The sequence below is a fragment of the Bidens hawaiensis genome, unplaced genomic scaffold, assembly GCF_021521415.1.
Source record: "Bidens hawaiensis isolate Kalapana, Puna unplaced genomic scaffold, B.hawaiensis_p1.1 tig00000599_1, whole genome shotgun sequence".
Classification (NCBI taxonomy): Eukaryota; Viridiplantae; Streptophyta; class Magnoliopsida; order Asterales; family Asteraceae; genus Bidens; species Bidens hawaiensis.
The window spans coordinates 3651924-3671449 of NW_027491036.1; the positions used below are offsets into that span (position 1 = coordinate 3651924).

The 19526-nt window shown below is 36.8% G+C and overlaps 2 protein-coding genes across 2 annotated transcripts; both read left to right on the forward strand.

Moving 5' to 3' along the window:
• Positions 1–528: 528 nt before the first annotated feature.
• Positions 529–3974, forward strand: LOC143636691 (outer envelope protein 64, mitochondrial-like). The gene is made up of 8 exons (XM_077104222.1): positions 529–831; positions 1975–2127; positions 2226–2350; positions 2421–2546; positions 2644–2826; positions 2961–3105; positions 3192–3360; positions 3472–3974. Exons 1-8 carry the CDS (start codon positions 584–586, stop codon positions 3658–3660), a joined length of 1338 nt encoding a protein of 445 aa, XP_076960337.1. The 5' UTR covers positions 529–583; the 3' UTR covers positions 3661–3974.
• A 7199-nt stretch (positions 3975–11173) lies between these two features.
• Positions 11174–15939, forward strand: LOC143636905 (outer envelope protein 64, mitochondrial-like). Its single transcript, XM_077104388.1, has 13 exons — positions 11174–11471; positions 12615–12767; positions 12866–12990; positions 13061–13186; positions 13284–13466; positions 13601–13745; positions 13832–14000; positions 14112–14246; positions 14878–15078; positions 15154–15281; positions 15389–15440; positions 15653–15722; positions 15799–15939. The coding sequence occupies exons 1-13, from the start codon at positions 11224–11226 to the stop codon at positions 15879–15881; spliced, it is 1818 nt and encodes a 605-aa protein (XP_076960503.1). The 5' UTR covers positions 11174–11223; the 3' UTR covers positions 15882–15939.
• Positions 15940–19526: the final 3587 nt, after the last annotated feature.

Sequence of the window (19526 nt, forward strand, 5' to 3'; positions counted from 1 at the left end):
ATGGACACATCAGCCGTTTCGTCTTTTTCGGGCGAAAAGTTTACTAAAAACGACACTTTTCGTCGTTTTCGGACGAAAAGTTTACTAAAGAACAACACTTTTTGTCGTTTTCGGGCGAAAAGTTTACTAAAAACGTCACTTTTTGTCGTTTTTGGACGAAAACTTTACCGAAACTAACCAAACTCGTGATGAGTTATGGCCTTAATGTCTGGGACCGACAATGTTTGGGTTTTACTACCGGTGGGGTTTTACGACCTTTTCGACACAAATCGCCGGATAAAAAACTAGTTTGATATATGATACAAGATAAAACCATATAATTTAGCTCATCAGGATGAGTTTTAATATGGTGTCACATTTTTACAAACCACCTCGAGAATATACCACTAAGGCTTGTTGACTTGTTGGCACGAAGCGCACAATAGCCATACATCCATCTCGCCCTTTCTAATTCCCACCTGTCGTCTGCTTGCAGCGCACGATAACACTCCCTTAAACCCTTATTATTATTATTATTATTATCCCACTAAACCCTACCGACCTTGAAATCCGTCGAATCACCACCAATTCAAACCCTAACTTGATGTCTTCGGATTCCAAAATGAAACTGATCACCTCAAACCCCAAACTCTGGATCGTGATCGGCGTCACCGTCGCCGGCGCCTTCATCATCACCGCCGAGACTCGCCGCCGTCGATCGAAAGGCATACTTATAGTAAAAGAAGACTACGGTGTCTTTATCCAGCGCTTTGAGTTGCTTCCGTTTCCTCAGCCGCCTCCTCCCGCCGCCAAACAGCCTCTCTCTGCTTTAACTTTTGCCGTTAACGACGTGTGAGTTTTTTAAATGCTTATGAATTGTTAGGTTAGTTAACTGGATGATGATGACTGTTTGTTATGTACGGTTATTGTGATGATCTGTTGGATGTAATAATATGTTCGTTAGGGATTTAATTAGGAGATATGCTGTTTATATTTTCATTAGGTTTTCTGTGTAATTATTTTTTTTATTGTGTGTCTGTAATACATAAGAGTGTTATCTTTAACAGAAGAAGCGTTAGTGAATGTTTATAAATGCTTAACGTTAAATTTAAAATAGGCTTATTATTGTTCTATACTACAATAGTTAGGGTTTTAATTAGGAGATATAATTTATGATTTGATTAGGTTTTTTATGTAGTTATTTTTTTAATTGTGTTAGTGTATATAGTTGATTATAATAATATATACGAGTGTTATCTTTAACAGAAGAAGCGTTAATGAACGTACATTAATGCTTAACGCTAATTTTTTACGCTTATTGTAATTATCTATACTAGTTAGGGTTTTAATTAGGTGGCATGATTTACGATTTGATTAGGTTTTCTATGTTATTATTTTTTTATTGTGTTTACGTATATAGTTGGTTAATAATACATACGAGTGTCATTTTCAACAAACGAAGTGACTATTGGCTGTTTGATGAACGTTAACTTGATGAATAAGTAATTTGGATAGAAAATATTTCAAAAAAGAAGTGACCTAGGTGTTTTTTGATGGAGACATTGCAGTATTATTTTACTCATGTGGATTTTAAGTTTTAATAAGTGTTCCAATTAGGAGATATGATTTATGGGTTGGTTAGGCATTTTTATGTTATTGCTTTTTCTGTATTCATGTATATAGTTGATGATTAGTAACACATAAGAATATGAGCTTCAACAAAAGAAGCTAATATTGGCTGTTTGATGTTTGTTAACTTGATGAATAAATAATCTCGGTAGAAAATATCTCGAAAAGAAGTGATCTATGCATTTTTGATGGAGTGTTGGCTGAAGACGTTGTAGTGTCATTTTGGTTTTGTGAATCTTAAGTTTATTAGGTTTTCTGCAACAACCAATCAAACAACTAGAACAATTAACTTTTTGCTCTGTTTATTTGGCATCATAATAATAAAACAAATGAGTAATTGTTTTGAATTTTGCTGTTATGTTTTAGGTTTGATGTGAAAGAGTATGTGACCGGCTTTGGGAACCCCGATTGGAAAAGAACTCACGAGGAAGCTGGGAAGACTGCAGTTGTTGTTACTAATATGTTGAAAAATGGGGCTACTTGTGTTGGCAAGACTGTCATAGACGAGTTATCTTTTGGGTACATTTTTTTTAAATCCTTGTTAGTTGTTGTGTTAAAAATTTTACATATGATAACTTACAATATACGAATATCATGTGTGTTAATTGCAATTTCAGGATAACCGGAGAAAATTCACATTATGGGACCCCTACAAACCCTGCATCACCATCTTATATTCCTGGTGGATCTTCTAGTGGCTCAGCTGTTGCTGTTGCAGCCGAGCTTGTTGACTTTGCTATTGGTATTGTTGACTTTTTTGTTTGCAATTGAAACTCAAATATATAAAATATGATGCGATATTTATTTTCCAGGTATCGATACCATTGGGGGCGTGAGAATTCCTGCCTCATTTTGTGGCGTTCTTGGATTCCGGCCTTCACACGGAGTGGTATCAACTATTGGAGTTTTACCAAACTCACAAAGTTTAGACACTGTTGGTATGTAGTCTCGGTATGTTTTATTTCATGATAATAATTTACCACTTGAAATGATATTCTATGCTAACAACATATCTTCGATGGTTAAACATTTTAGGAATATTTGCGCGTGATCCATCTATATTGCATCGTGTCGGGCACGTTCTTCTTCACTTAAACCCGGTGGAACCTAGAAGGACGAGGCGAGTAATTGTGGCGGATGATTTATTTCAGTTATCTAAAGTTCCTCAACAGAAGACTGTTTATATTGTTAGCAAAGTAACTGAAAAGTTATCTGGTTGTAAGTTCCTTCATAAGATGTTTATAATTATATCCCTGATTATATACTAGTTATGCTGATATTGAACCTAGGCCTGTAAACGAACTGAACAATCAGTGAACCTAACTGAATATTTTTATAAACTTTGTGTGCAGACCAAGCACTGAAGCATATGAATATTGGTCAGTATATTTTGTCAAACGTACCAAGCCTAAAATATTTTCATGAGCAAATATCAAATTTGCAAAATGGAACATATACTTTGAAAGCTCTCACTGCAGCAATGCTATTATTACAGAGGTATAATAAATTAATAATCTTTTTTTTATGTTTTTTGTGCTTTTCTCACTGCAACAGTTAATGACACATGACTAATAATGTTTCAGATATGAATTCAAGACCAATCATGAAGAATGGATTAATACAGTCAAGCCTAAGTTAGGATCTGATGTGGCAGATTCTATTCATGCTGTAATTACAGCTAATCATGATAATATTAAAACTTATTACAAAGTCAGGACCGAAATGCGATCAGCTCTACGCAGTCTTTTAAAGGTACTGACTGAATTACAACTTTGTTATCTACATTATTTTCATGCTTTAATATATAAATATCATGTTTATAAGCATTTACATGATGCCAACTGATACATGTTCTGTTTACAGGATGATGGAATATTGGTTGTGCCTACAGTTGCTGATGCTTCATTAAAACTTAAATCAAAGAAAAATTTAGTAACAGAGTTTCATGATAGGACTTTTTGTTTATTAAGCATAACTACCATGTCTGGTTGCTGCCAGGTAATTTTTTATACGGGACCAACTTTATTAATTTTTTGTAGGCCCTACAAGTGAACGGAGGTTGTTTTTGTTCGTTTGTTTAACTTCAACCGAACAAACACTTAAGCAGAAGGATTTTATTCATTTTCATTTGTTATGAAAATGAACGTGTTCGTGTTTGCGTTTGTTTATGTTCGTTTGTTAATATTCTAAACGAGCGGTTCATGAGCATAAACGAACACAAATGGACACAAAATGAACATAAAAGAAAATAAACGAGCATACACGAACTGTCATGAGTTAAAAGTAAACGTTAGTATCCAAATTAGAATTTAAAGTACCATCATCATTACATCAAATATTTAAATCTACAAATACATCCAAAATCTGGGTTTTAAAATGTGAAAATAAAACTGATTTTAGATTTTATTCATTTTCAGATATGAATTCAAGACCAATCTGATTTCGGAATGCTGTTTTCGGCACATCTTCCTCATGGACCCTAAGTTGGTGGTATCCTGACCGTAGATCTATCTTCGAATAATAACTGGATCCCTGCAACTGGTCAAATAAGTCGTCAATCCTCGGTAAGGGGTACCGATTCTTGACTGTCAGCTTGTTCAGCTCCCTGTAGTCAATACACATTCTGAACGAACCATCCTTCTTCTTAACAAACAGTACTGGAGCTCCCCAAGGTGAAAAGCTTGGGCGTATGAAACCCTTATCCAATAGTTCCTGTAACTGATTTGATAGCTCTTGCATCTCAGATGGAGCTAATCGATAAGGCGCTCGAGCTACTGGCGCAGCTCCTGGGACTAAATCAATACGAAACTCGACTTGTCGCGGCGGCGGTAATCCGGGCAAATCTTCAGGAAAAACTTCTGGAAATTCGCGCACTACTGGTAGGTCTTCAATTCTTCGCTCATCTCCTTTCTTCTCTACGACATGCGCCAGGAAGGCGTAGCACCCTTTCCTTAGGCACTTTCGCGCCTTTAGGCACGAAATCAGTTTCGTCGCAACTCCCCTTCTTTCCCCTTGAATTACCAAGGTTTCTCCGTTCAACAGTGGGATCCGAACCTGCTTCTCATGGCAAATAACTTCCGCGCGGTTCTCAACTAACCAATCCATACCTACCACAATGTCAAAACTTCCCAAGTCTATTGGCAACAAGTTAATATTGAACCCGTGACCTCCCATGACTATAACACATTGTTCAGTTCTTTCGTTCGCGCATAACTGCCTACCATTGGCTAGTTCTATAGTATAAGGCGTGTCTAGTCTACTGGTTGCTAGGCCTAGGGAGTCTTTAAACTCAGCGGATATAAAACTTAGGTCAGCGCCAGTATCAAATAAGACAGATGCAAAATGTCCGTTAAGCAAAAACGTACCGGTTACCACATTCGGCTCTTCTTTAGCTTCGCCTGCGCCGATCACAAAAGCTCTCCCGCGAGCTTGGTTCCCCTTTTGCGGGCAATCCCGACTAAAATGCCCTGGCTTCCAGCATGCGTAGCAGTTGTCGCTTGCTCCAGCTTCTCTGATACGGCAATTCATCGTCTTGTGCCCTGGTCTGCCACATTTGGCACATTCGATTCTTGCGCATTCACCCTCGTGGTGATACTTGCATTTGTTGCACCATGGGCGAGGCCCGCTGTATCCTTTTCGTGGTGGCTCCGCGGCCTGAATCGCGTAAACCCTTGCGCTTTCCTGCTTCTTGAACGGTGGCTGCTTGGAGTCGGACCCTCGGTGGTGAGAGTTCCATTTCCTCTTGGGGTCAGAGGTTCGCTGCTCGATTCCGCGCGTAGTCAACATACCCGCACGGATCGTATCCCTTGTAAGGGTAATGGCCCGCGCTACCGCCTCATCAAAGGTTGGAGGCGCTGCGGCGTTGAGCGGAACCCTAACAACAGGAGGTAACCCAAAAATATACCTCTCGATCTTCTTTTCCTCCGTGTTTGCCATGTCTGGCACCAACTGGCAAAGTTCGTTGAACCGGTTGTTGTAGGCGTCGATATCCGTTCCTACCATGGTGTGGTTCCAGAATTCCTGTTGTAGATTCTGGATTTCTGCGCGAGAGCAGAACTTTCTCATCATCATCTCCTTCAGTTCCTCCCAGGTCTTGTGGAGAGCAACTTCTCACCCCAATGTTTTCGTTTGAAGCTTCCACCAAGACGAAGCTGCCTCTTGGAACATGCAGGTCGCGTAAAGGACCTTCTGGTTCTCACTACATCCGCTAATGGAGAGAACTGTCTCCATCTTGTCAATCCAGTTGTAGAGCCCAATGGCCCCTTCGGTTCCCTTGAATGGCCAAGGCTTACAGGCCATGAATGTCTTATAGGAGCATCCTTTGTCCAAGGCTCCTGATTCGGGTTCTGGGGTCTCATTCTGACGACCCTGACTTGATTCGGCCTTGCTGGCCTCATGTGTCGCAATCGCTTGCGCGATTATTTCCGCGAGTTCCTCGGGTGTCATGGTAATTCCTTTGGCTTTAGTTGGAGGCATTCTTGCTTTTAAAAGAGTGAAAATATATCAGACTTAGCGCATGTACTCTGAGCACATAATGTTATCATTATTTACTAGACAGTGTGACCCGTGTTCCTAAGTGTGTGTATAGTTTCTTTTGAAAGTATTTTCTTTGAAAAATATTTCATGCGATTCCCCAACGGTTATAGTCTAGGTTAAAACTTCTTTTCCTAGTTCGCTATAACCAGTGCTCTGATACCAATCTGTCACACCCGGCCCTGAGCGGCGGAAACAGCCGGGCGCGCGCGAGTGGGAATTGATACTTAAGCACGGGCCATTGCAAACATTCAAAGTAAGATTTTCATTGCGCATGAAAAGTTTAATACAAATACATTACATTGTTTAAAAATTACATAAAAACATCCAAGTATAAAAATTATTGAAGATTTCCACGCCATATCCCCATGCGCGGCGGGAACAACCACGCGCATCGAAGGGATAGAACTAAAATCTTCCAAAAAGCTAGTTTAGATGTTCAGCGTGAGGTGCTCTAAGTGTGACTCCATGCGCTACCTAGTTATCTCCTGAAAGACACGTAAAAACATTTGAATCAGTATAAACTGAGTGAGTTCACAAGTCTTAGTAACTTGATAAATCGTATTGCATCATAATCTTGATACAAATCATTCTGAAACATAATTCTGATAGCATCATTAAAACACATGCTTGGTAAGACATAGTTATATCAACATATTCTGATAAAATCGTTCCGCGGGTTACGCGCGAACATTTCTGGGAACTGTGCTCGTCTATGCAAAGTGGCGCTGCCACTACGAGCTAAAATAAGTAATACCGTCCCGCGGGTTACGCTGCGAACGTTTCAGGAACATGTGCTCGTCCATGCAAAGTGGCGCTGCCACTACGAGCTAAAATAATAATACCGTCCCGCGGGTTACGCTGCGAACGTTGTGCCGGAAAACAAGGCGCTCGTCCATGCAAAGAGGCGCGACCCCTACGAGCGGGTTCAAACCCATAGTACTGCCCCATGACCATACTAGGCACTCGTCCATGCAAAGAGGTGCGACCCCTACGAGTGGGTGGATCAAACCAGCAGTCCCTACCCTTAGAGTTCCAATGGTAAAGTGATCACTTACTCGAGTTCTAGCGCACATACATCGAAAACCTTAGATAACCGTTTGCATTACTCATCATGAAACATAACTTAAACACATAATCGCTTGCATAGCTTGTAAGTATACCATGATAAAACATTATTTAAGTACGTGTCCCTCGCCCCGAAAACAGTTTAAAAATAGTGAAAACAGTGAAAATAGGGGCTGTGAGACTCACCTGTGGTTCTTGTTAAGGGATTAATCGAGATTCGGGTTTTCTTGGTGTTGGCCTCGGAATTGAAGGTCTAGAATACGATTAAATAACAAGAAGTATATATATTAAGATCAAGAAATAGGAGAATATAAGGGTTGGAAAGTAGATCTCAAGGTTATAACCTCGGCTTACCTAGTAACTGGAACGGAATCGAAAATAACGGATGCTCGGGAGATGATTAGTGCAAGTTTGCAGTTCTTTGGAGTGTGTTTTGAATGATAATTTAGGTTACATATTTATAGGCAAACTCAAGGGAACACAATCCCTTGCTTTAGGGGATTGAAATCTTTTCATATCTAGGGGTAATGATGATAAAGTATGGAAATTATTATTGTTTATTGTTTACTTAAAAGTGGAGGAGTAGACAAAAGATCTTGATTTGATTTGGACAGGACATGCAGGTCTGGGGTTGGTGAGAATAGGGTGGCTGACAGTTGACTTTTCATGTTACAGTGTGCTTTTTCAGGTACTTTTGTCAGTGTACAGTAAAAAAGTGGAAAAATCTCTGAAACACGCTACTGTTTCCTTTTGGGCGGGAGTAATCTCCTTATGTCTGGAGAATAGACTAAGTGTTCTGTGCGCATCACTTTGTGCGCATAGCTTTCTGCGTGTAGGACATTTCTTTGCTGCGGGTAGGTGCGTAACCTTCTCGCAGTTGGGGATATTGAGTTTCATTTGTAGATTCTCCAGGTGGTCTTGGTATTTCAACATAGTGATCAGTCATGTTGAAGTCAATTCCATCTTGGAGCTTCAGACAAACTAGCTCTCAATGTTCCCGCCATGCGGGGAGGTTAGTTCCCTTCCGCACGCGCATAAACGATTTAGGATGCACCCGCCTTAGCATCATGCGGGATGGTCAACCCATAGACAACATAACGTTAAGTTACATGAAAACATAAAGCCAAAACATTCACGCATGGCGCATATAACATATGCTCACGCTGGTTCTTAACATGGTGCGCTACCGCAGGGCGCACATAACAAATGCACGCGCTGACTAACATGGCGCGCTCGCGCAGGGCGCACATAACAAATGCACGCGCTGACTAACATGGCGCGCTTGCGCAGGGCGCACATAACAAATGCACGCGCTGACTGACATGGCGCGCTCATATTTACAATCACCTAATTATTAGGTTGATTACTTAGTTTAAGGGATTGGGAATTTACCGGGTGTCACAGATATACGAGTCGATTGATGTAAACCTTAGTTCGAAACGGTGCTCCAAAACGATGATACAATGCTTCAATTCGGGTGTTGGGACTTCCATTTAACAAAATCAAGTTTTTTGGATCACCGTTTCGAGCTAATTTTCACATCCATCGACCCGTATCCTCCTTTCGGTCACAAGCACTAATACATTAGTCTGAAATTCGGAAAAAATATATAATGTCGTTAAGTCCTTTTTAACCGGGGGGGGGGGGGGGGAGGCATTAGGGGTCAACTTTTTTAAATTTGGGACCGCTAGTAGCGATAAAATGAATATGGGTTATTATCGGTCAATATCAATTATGATTATTAAAATATAATAAACAAAAAAAACTGAAATGAGATGGTTTTCAGAAATTAAAACTGAAAATTCGGTTTTTGGTTCAGTTTTAGCCAAAACCCGATATAAACCAGCTCATTCACACCCCCAACATTAAAATTGTTTATTTGTGTGTAATTTGAAGTATGTACAAGATTTATACATCCTTGATGTTTTTAAACATGCAAGCACCTATATGTATGATATATTGTGTTAAATGGTTACTATAATATAGAGAAATCTGCAATTTGCCTCCCTGGTTTATATCATCGCGAGATAGATTAACCACTGAAAAAGATTTTCCGAACTTTGTGCCAATGTGTTTCTCTGGCGGGTTCTTCTGACTCCTGCCGTCAGTTGACCATCAGTTGACCGTTGGTATTTTAATAATAATACCAACATATTAAGGGTATTTTAGTAATTTTCTAATAAATAATAAATATAATAATAATAGTAATAATAATAATAATAATCGTAGAACATCAACAGTAGCAACTCATTACAATCCATCATCATCAGTAGCACCGCATCTTCATCATCATCAACCTCACATACTTGATGTTCTTCATCATCATCAACCTCAAATCCTCAAACCCACCACCAAGTAATCCCTCTTACAAGTAATCGAATCTCTCAAATCCTCAAACCTAAAAATCATTCCGACCAAAACCCCTAACCTCCGGCACCACGTCGTCGCCACGGCACCGCCGCCGCCATGGATTCCGGTCATCTCGTTTTTCCGGTCATCGTTCGGTTCAGGTGAAAAGTTTATAAAGAAATGGTTCGTTTGGTTGTTTTCGGGTAAAAATTTACAAAAAAATGATTCGTTGGGTTGTTTTCGGGGTCGGTTCGGGTGAAAAGTTTACAAAAAATGATTCGTTTGGTTGTTGTCGGGTGAAAATTTTACTAAAAAACGGTTCGTTTTGGTTGTTTTCGGGGTCGTTTAGGGTGAAAAGTTTACAAAAAATGGTTCGCTTTGTTGTTTTCGGGTGAAAAGTTCACTAAAATATGGTTCGTTTGGTTGTTATTGGGGTCGGTTCGGGTGAAAAGTTAACTAAAATACGGTTCGTTTGGTTGTTTTCGGGTTAAAAGTTTACTAAAAACGACCCGTTTCGTTGTTTTCGGGCGAAAAGTTTACTAAAAAACAGCTCGTTTCATTGTTTTTGGGCGAAAAGTTTACTAAATAACGGCTCGTTTGATTGTTTTCGGGCGAAAAGTTTACTAAAAAACGGCGCATTTCGTTGTTTCGGGTGAAAAGTTTACTAAAAGAATGTTTATGTTGATTGTGTGTTCGGGCTCGGGTTTGGTGTTTACTAAAAAACGGCCCGATTCGTCGTTTTCGGGCGTAAAGTTTACTAGAAAACGACCCGTTTCGTTGTTTTTGAGCGAAAATTACAATAAAAAACGAGCCGTTTCGTTGTTTTTGATGCGAAAATTACAATAAAAAACGAGCCGTTTCGTTGTTTTCGGACGAAATGTTTACTAAAGTTCACTAAAAAACGGTCCGTTTCGTCGTTTTCGAACGAAAAGTTTACTAAAAAACAACACTTTTTGTCGTTTTCGGGCGAAAAGTTTACTAAAAAACGACACTTTTCATCGTTTTCGGACGAAAAGTTTACTAAAAAACGACACTTTTCGTCGTTTTTGGACGAAAACTTTACTAAAAACGACAATTTTCGTTGTTTTCGGACGAAAAGTTTACTAAAAAACGGCCCGTTTCGTCTTTTTCGGGCGAAAAGTTTACTAAAAACGACACTTTTCGTCCTAAAGAACAACACTTTTTGTCGTTTTCGGGCGAAAAGTTTACTAAAAACGTCACTTTTTGTCGTTTTTGGACGAAAACTTTACCGAAACTAACCAAACTCATGATGAGTTATGGCCTTAATGTCTGGGACCGACAATGTTTGGGTTTTACTACCGGTGGGGTTTTACGACCTTTTCGACACAAATCGCCGGATAAAAAACTAGTTTGATATATGATACAAGATAAAACCATATAATTTAGCTCATCAGGATGAGTTTTAATATGGTGTCACATTTTTACAAACCACCTCGAGAATATACCACTAAGGCTTGTTGACTTGTTGGCACGAAGCGCACAATAGCCATACATCCATCTCGCCCTTTCTAATTCCCACCTGTCGTCTGCTTGCAGCGCACGATAACACTCCCTTAAACCCTTATTATTATTATTATTATTATCCCACTAAACCCTACCGACCTTGAAATCCGTCGAATCACCACCAATTCAAACCCTAACTTGATGTCTTCGGATTCCAAAATGAAACTGATCACCTCAAACCCCAAACTCTGGATCGTGATCGGCGTCACCGTCGCCGGCGCCTTCATCATCACCGCCGAGACTCGCCGCCGTCGATCGAAAGGCATACTTATAGTAAAAGAAGACTACGGTGTCTTTATCCAGCGCTTTGAGTTGCTTCCGTTTCCTCAGCCGCCTCCTCCCGCCGCCAAACAGCCTCTCTCTGCTTTAACTTTTGCCGTTAACGACGTGTGAGTTTTTTAAATGCTTATGAATTGTTAGGTTAGTTAACTGGATGATGATGACTGTTTGTTATGTACGGTTATTGTGATGATCTGTTGGATGTAATAATATGTTCGTTAGGGATTTAATTAGGAGATATGCTGTTTATATTTTCATTAGGTTTTCTGTGTAATTATTTTTTTTATTGTGTGTCTGTAATACATAAGAGTGTTATCTTTAACAGAAGAAGCGTTAGTGAATGTTTATAAATGCTTAACGTTAAATTTAAAATAGGCTTATTATTGTTCTATACTACAATAGTTAGGGTTTTAATTAGGAGATATAATTTATGATTTGATTAGGTTTTTTATGTAGTTATTTTTTTAATTGTGTTAGTGTATATAGTTGATTATAATAATATATACGAGTGTTATCTTTAACAGAAGAAGCGTTAATGAACGTACATTAATGCTTAACGCTAATTTTTTACGCTTATTGTAATTATCTATACTAGTTAGGGTTTTAATTAGGTGGCATGATTTACGATTTGATTAGGTTTTCTATGTTATTATTTTTTTATTGTGTTTACGTATATAGTTGGTTAATAATACATACGAGTGTCATTTTCAACAAACGAAGTGACTATTGGCTGTTTGATGAACGTTAACTTGATGAATAAGTAATTTGGATAGAAAATATTTCAAAAAAGAAGTGACCTAGGTGTTTTTTGATGGAGACATTGCAGTATTATTTTACTCATGTGGATTTTAAGTTTTAATAAGTGTTCCAATTAGGAGATATGATTTATGGGTTGGTTAGGCATTTTTATGTTATTGCTTTTTCTGTATTCATGTATATAGTTGATGATTAGTAACACATAAGAATATGAGCTTCAACAAAAGAAGCTAATATTGGCTGTTTGATGTTTGTTAACTTGATGAATAAATAATCTCGGTAGAAAATATCTCGAAAAGAAGTGATCTATGCATTTTTGATGGAGTGTTGGCTGAAGACGTTGTAGTGTCATTTTGGTTTTGTGAATCTTAAGTTTATTAGGTTTTCTGCAACAACCAATCAAACAACTAGAACAATTAACTTTTTGCTCTGTTTATTTGGCATCATAATAATAAAACAAATGAGTAATTGTTTTGAATTTTGCTGTTATGTTTTAGGTTTGATGTGAAAGAGTATGTGACCGGCTTTGGGAACCCCGATTGGAAAAGAACTCACGAGGAAGCTGGGAAGACTGCAGTTGTTGTTACTAATATGTTGAAAAATGGGGCTACTTGTGTTGGCAAGACTGTCATAGACGAGTTATCTTTTGGGTACATTTTTTTTAAATCCTTGTTAGTTGTTGTGTTAAAAATTTTACATATGATAACTTACAATATACGAATATCATGTGTGTTAATTGCAATTTCAGGATAACCGGAGAAAATTCACATTATGGGACCCCTACAAACCCTGCATCACCATCTTATATTCCTGGTGGATCTTCTAGTGGCTCAGCTGTTGCTGTTGCAGCCGAGCTTGTTGACTTTGCTATTGGTATTGTTGACTTTTTTGTTTGCAATTGAAACTCAAATATATAAAATATGATGCGATATTTATTTTCCAGGTATCGATACCATTGGGGGCGTGAGAATTCCTGCCTCATTTTGTGGCGTTCTTGGATTCCGGCCTTCACACGGAGTGGTATCAACTATTGGAGTTTTACCAAACTCACAAAGTTTAGACACTGTTGGTATGTAGTCTCGGTATGTTTTATTTCATGATAATAATTTACCACTTGAAATGATATTCTATGCTAACAACATATCTTCGATGGTTAAACATTTTAGGAATATTTGCGCGTGATCCATCTATATTGCATCGTGTCGGGCACGTTCTTCTTCACTTAAACCCGGTGGAACCTAGAAGGACGAGGCGAGTAATTGTGGCGGATGATTTATTTCAGTTATCTAAAGTTCCTCAACAGAAGACTGTTTATATTGTTAGCAAAGTAACTGAAAAGTTATCTGGTTGTAAGTTCCTTCATAAGATGTTTATAATTATATCCCTGATTATATACTAGTTATGCTGATATTGAACCTAGGCCTGTAAACGAACTGAACAATCAGTGAACCTAACTGAATATTTTTATAAACTTTGTGTGCAGACCAAGCACTGAAGCATATGAATATTGGTCAGTATATTTTGTCAAACGTACCAAGCCTAAAATATTTTCATGAGCAAATATCAAATTTGCAAAATGGAACATATACTTTGAAAGCTCTCACTGCAGCAATGCTATTATTACAGAGGTATAATAAATTAATAATCTTTTTTTTATGTTTTTTGTGCTTTTCTCACTGCAACAGTTAATGACACATGACTAATAATGTTTCAGATATGAATTCAAGACCAATCATGAAGAATGGATTAATACAGTCAAGCCTAAGTTAGGATCTGATGTGGCAGATTCTATTCATGCTGTAATTACAGCTAATCATGATAATATTAAAACTTATTACAAAGTCAGGACCGAAATGCGATCAGCTCTACGCAGTCTTTTAAAGGTACTGACTGAATTACAACTTTGTTATCTACATTATTTTCATGCTTTAATATATAAATATCATGTTTATAAGCATTTACATGATGCCAACTGATACATGTTCTGTTTACAGGATGATGGAATATTGGTTGTGCCTACAGTTGCTGATGCTTCATTAAAACTTAAATCAAAGAAAAATTTAGTAACAGAGTTTCATGATAGGACTTTTTGTTTATTAAGCATAACTACCATGTCTGGTTGCTGCCAGGTAATTTTTTATACGGGACCAACTTTATTAATTTTTTGTAGGCCCTACAAGTGAACGGAGGTTGTTTTTGTTCGTTTGTTTAACTTCAACCGAACAAACACTTAAGCAGAAGGATTTTATTCATTTTCATTTGTTATGAAAATGAACGTGTTCGTGTTTGCGTTTGTTTATGTTCGTTTGTTAATATTCTAAACGAGCGGTTCATGAGCATAAACGAACACAAATGGACACAAAATGAACATAAAAGAAAATAAACGAGCATACACGAACTGTCATGAGTTAAAAGTAAACGTTAGTATCCAAATTAGAATTTAAAGTACCATCATCATTACATCAAATATTTAAATCTACAAATACATCCAAAATCTGGGTTTTAAAATGTGAAAATAAAACTGATTTTAGATTGATACTATTTATAAATAAGTTTGAATGAATATTTGAACACACGTAAACAAATGAACAACTATAAATGGGAGTAAATGAACAAATATGAACTGGCGTAAATGAACGAACAAGACATTAGTTCATGTCTGTTCGTGTAATTAAATGAACAAAAAGCCGTGCGTATCCGTTCGCTTATTTGATAATTGGTTATCCCACTTTTTAATATTTTTGTAAAAATTAACTTCAGGTCACTGTTCCTTTTGGAAAGCATGAAGATACTCTGATTGGTGTTTCGTTTATTGCAAATCATGGAGCTGATAAATTTCTTTTAGATACTGTTTTGGATATGTATCAGTCATTACAAGGGCAAGTTAGTGCTGTTACTAATTTGCCCCCATCTTTAGACTTAAATGACAACTTGGATGCTTCTGAATTGTTAAAGGAGAAGGTATTTACTCTTTTACCCTTATTTCAAGTTTGTTATATGTTTTCTAGTTTTATTTTTTGGTGTGTATTGTTTTAGGGAAATGCTGCATTCAAAGGAAGACAGTGGAATAAAGCCGTAACTTATTATACCGAAGCTATTAAGCTGGATGAATCAAATGCTACTTTCTACTGCAACAGAGCAGCTGCCTACTTAGAATTAGGATGGTGTGTAGATATATAAATATATGTGTGTCTGTTTATATTTATATATATATATATATAAATATAAATATGTTGTCCACTGACATGATGATGATGATGTTATAATGCAGCTTTCAGCAAGCTGAGGAAGACTGCACCAAAGCAATCTCACTTGATAAGAAGGTAACAATTATGTCATTTATTTGCCTAAAATTATAACCAACAAAACATTTATGTGTTTGGTCTATTTTAGCCTTAATGGTTAAAAAATATTTTTGAAGGGTAAAAAAGTCCAAACATATAAATTTGTTATGTATGAATCAGTTGTCTACAACTACATGTCACCTATTTTTAAAAACTGATGCAAGTCGCTACATAACCTTTTTTTTGTGCAGAATGTGAAGGCGTACTTGAGACGAGGAACTGCTAGAGAATCAGTTTTGTATTACAAGGATGCTCTTCAAGGTATTTCATGTTGGAAGTTTTTATAACAAAGAATATTATTTATTTATAAGCTTTTTCAATATTCTTATGGTTACAGATTTTAAGCACGCGCTCGTGCTAGAACCGCAAAACAAGGCCGCCAAAATGGCTGAAAAGAGGCTACAGAAACAAGTAAGTTGATATACTTTGGTTGCTCGATTTTGATATATAACGCGTATGGGTTTTTGAAAATCAACACCAAACGAGATGTGAGGTGGTTGAAACCAAGTGTTTGTAATATTTGTGACTAAACTGGCCTCTTGTGAATTTATGGAACAATAATTGATTTTGTGGAGAGCATATTTCAACATTTTCTTTTGATCTTACGAGTTTTTTTGTGCTAAACTAAGATTCAATTAAAAACTAATTTGCAAACGTTTTTGTTATTTGGTATTACATTAAATAAAGTAAGAAATAAAATACCCAAAGTCATATTAGAGAATATGTAAATGTTACAAAAGGAAATAACTTTAATTTATTTTTCTAAAAGGATTTGATGCTTTTTGACTTTTTCCTAGAATTTGATTCATTTTTGCATTTGTTTCAACCTTTGATATTTGGTTAACTAATACTCAGGGATATTGTTTAATACGAGCTATGATCAGTTTCATTTCATGCACAAATAGCTTTAACAAGTCCTTAGTTATAGTTTCTATATTAAAATAATCACCAAAAACATAAATTATCGAATGTTTGTATATAAACAAAACAAACGAACTCATAAAGGTATTGGGAGGATGAGATGAGTACAAACCTTATTTATTCTAGGGTGTATAAAAATGCATAATGACTTATATTATCTATTAGTATAATTAAGAATTTTATGACTATTAAGAATTTTGGTGTCATAAAGTATGTTATTTGTGTGTTTTTATATGTTATAATGGTTTTGACATTCAACATTTAAATTGGTGTTGACTGGATGGTTTGGTTGGTAAGGGTTAATGTTTGTATTAGTTTTGAACCCGGCTTCAATTCTTTATGCAGCAAATGTTTGTTTCATTTTTTTAATGTGTTATTTATGTTTTTGTCTATGTTAGAATGGTTTGTTTTTTAACCCAGATGTTATAACCCGATTTAAAAGCTATATGGGTTTGATGAGACTCAAGATGCGTTTATTTTTTTACTATAAAATTGGTTTCTTAATTAGAGAAATCTGCAATTTGCCTCCTTGGTTTATATCATCGCGAGATGGGTTAACCACTGAAAAAGATTTTGCGAACTTTGCGCCATTGTGTTTCTCCGGCGGGTTCTTCTGACTCCTGCCGTCAGTTGACCATCAGTTGACCGTTGGTATTTTAGTAATAATACCAACATATTAAGGGTATTTTAGTAATCTTCTAATAAATAATAATAGTAATAGTAATAATAATAATAATAGTAGTAGTAGTAGTAATCATCGTAGAACATCAGCAGTAGCAACTCATTACAATCCATCATCATCATCAGTAGCAACGCATCTTCATCATCATCAACCTCACATACTTGATGTTCTTCATCATCATCAACCTCAAATCCTCAAACCCACCACCAAGTAATCCCTCTTACAAGTAATCGAATCTCTCAAATTCTCAAACCCAAAAATCATTCCGACCAAAGCCCCTAACCTCCGGCACCATGTCGTCGCCACGGATTCCGGTCATCTCGTTTTTCCGGTCATCGTTCGGTTTAGGTGAAAAGTTTATAAAAAAATGGTTCGTTTGGTTGTTTTCGGGTAAAAGTTTACTAAAAAATGATTCGTTGGGTTGTTTTCGGGGTTGGTTTGGATGAAAAGTTTACAAAAAAATGATTCGTTTGGTTGTTGTCGGGTGAAAATTTTACTAAAAAACGGTTCGTTTTGGTTGTTTTCGGGGTCGTTTAGGGTGAAAAGTTTACAAAAAATGGTTCGTTTGGTTGTTTTCGGGTGAAAAGTTCACTAAAACACGGTTCGTTTGGTTGTTATTGGGGTCGGTTCGGGTGAAAAGTTTACTAAAATACGGTTCGTTTGGTTGCTTTCGGGTTAAAAGTTTACAAAAAAACGGCTCGTTTCGTTGTTTTCGGGTGAAAAGTTTACTAAAAAAACGGCGCGTTTCGTTGTTTCGGGTGAAAAGTTTACTAAAGGAATGTTTAGGTTGATTGTGTTTTCGGGCTCGGGTTTGGTGTATACTAAACAACGGCCCGATTCGTCGTTTTCGGGCGTAAAGTTTAATAGAAAACGACATGTTTCGTTGTTTTTGAGCGAAAATTACAATAAAAAATGACCCGTTTCGTTGTTTTTGAGCGAAAATTACAATAAAAAACCAGCCGTTTCGTTGTTTTCGGACGAAATGTTTAATAAAGTTCACTAAAAAACGGCCAATTTCGTCGTTTTCGGACGAAAAGTTTACTAAAAAACAACACTTTTTGTCGTTTTCGGGCGAAAAGTTTACTAAAAAACGACACTTTTCATCGTTTTTAGACGAAAACTTTACTAAAAAACGACTCTTTTCGTCGTTTTTGGACGAAAACTTCAATAAAAAACGACAATTTTTTTGTTGTTTTCAGACGAAAAGTTTACTAAAAAACGGTCCCTTTCGTCGTTTTCGGGCGAAAAGTTTATTAAAAAACGACACTTTTCGTCGTTTTTGGATGAAAAGTTTACTAAAAAACGGCCCGTTTCGTTGTTTTTGGATGAAAAGTTTACTAAAAAACGGTCCGTTTCGTCGTTTTCGGTCGAAAAATAACTAAAAAACGGCCCGTTTCGTCGTTTTCGGACGAAAAGTTTACTAAAAAACGAGTCGTGTCGTTTTCGGGCGAAAAGTTTACTAAAAAACGAGTCGTGTCGTTGTTTTCGGGCTAAAAGTTTACCAAAAAACGAGTCGTTTCGTTGTTTTCGGGTGAAAAGTATACCAAAAAACGAGTCGTGTCGTTTTCGGGCTAAAAGTTTACCAAAAAACGAGTCGTTTCGTTTTTTTGGGGGAAAAGTTTACCAAAAAACGAGTCGTTTCGTTGTTTTCGGGCTAAAAGTTTGCAACAAAACGGCCCATTTCGTTGTTTTCGAGTGAAATGTTTACAAAAAAATGAGTCGTTTCGTTGTTTTCGGGCTAAAATATTACTAAAACAAACCAGTTTTTAGTGAAAATATTACTAAAAAATTGTTCTTTTAAGTTTTTTACAAATGACAAAATGGTTGTTTTTAAAATGGTTTTTTAAAATGTTGGCAGATGATGAAGATGAAAAGGAATTCTTAAACAAAGTGAGGAATATATATTACATATTGTATAGATATATCAAATGTTAGTTCAGTTCAAATGGTTGGTGTTGTTTGTTGTTATACCAAAGGTCGCGGGTTCGAACCACACTGTCTACACGATTTTAAAACATAAGTTTTATTATTAATTATAGGCTCAGGGGTAAAATGGTAATTTCAACATTTTTTTGGTCAGTCAACTGACGGCAAGGGCACAGACTGACCCGCCCAAATTTCACAGTGGCACAAAGTTTGCAAAATCTTTTTCTGTGGTTAACCATCTCGCGACGATATAAACCAGGGAGGCAAATAGCAGATTTCTCTTTTAATTATTAATAATATATATCTTTTTATTTAAAATCAATTTTTAGTATAACTCTACTTTATAGGATTTTTATATATCAAATATTTGGTGAGATTAATTTTTAATTTAATGAAATGTTATAACCTGTTTAAGAAATATCTGGGTTTGATGCGACACATACCCGTGAATTCGAGTCAAATGCATGAGAGCCTCCATTTAAAAATCAAACAAATCTGGTGACTCCAAAAAAAGGGGAGCGACCGCATCGCGACAC

Coding starts and splice junctions, on each gene's coding strand:
- LOC143636691 (XM_077104222.1), top strand. CDS start 584: ATGTCTTCGGATTCCAAAATGAAACTGATCACCTCAAACCCCAAACTC. Junction 2,547..2,643: donor ACAAAGTTTAGACACTGTTG/GTATGTAGTCTC, acceptor TAAACATTTTAG/GAATATTTGCGCGTGATCCA. Junction 2,827..2,960: donor AACTGAAAAGTTATCTGGTT/GTAAGTTCCTTC, acceptor CTTTGTGTGCAG/ACCAAGCACTGAAGCATATG.
- LOC143636905 (XM_077104388.1), top strand. CDS start 11,224: ATGTCTTCGGATTCCAAAATGAAACTGATCACCTCAAACCCCAAACTC. Junction 12,991..13,060: donor GCTTGTTGACTTTGCTATTG/GTATTGTTGACT, acceptor TTTATTTTCCAG/GTATCGATACCATTGGGGGC. Junction 14,001..14,111: donor CTCTACGCAGTCTTTTAAAG/GTACTGACTGAA, acceptor TTCTGTTTACAG/GATGATGGAATATTGGTTGT.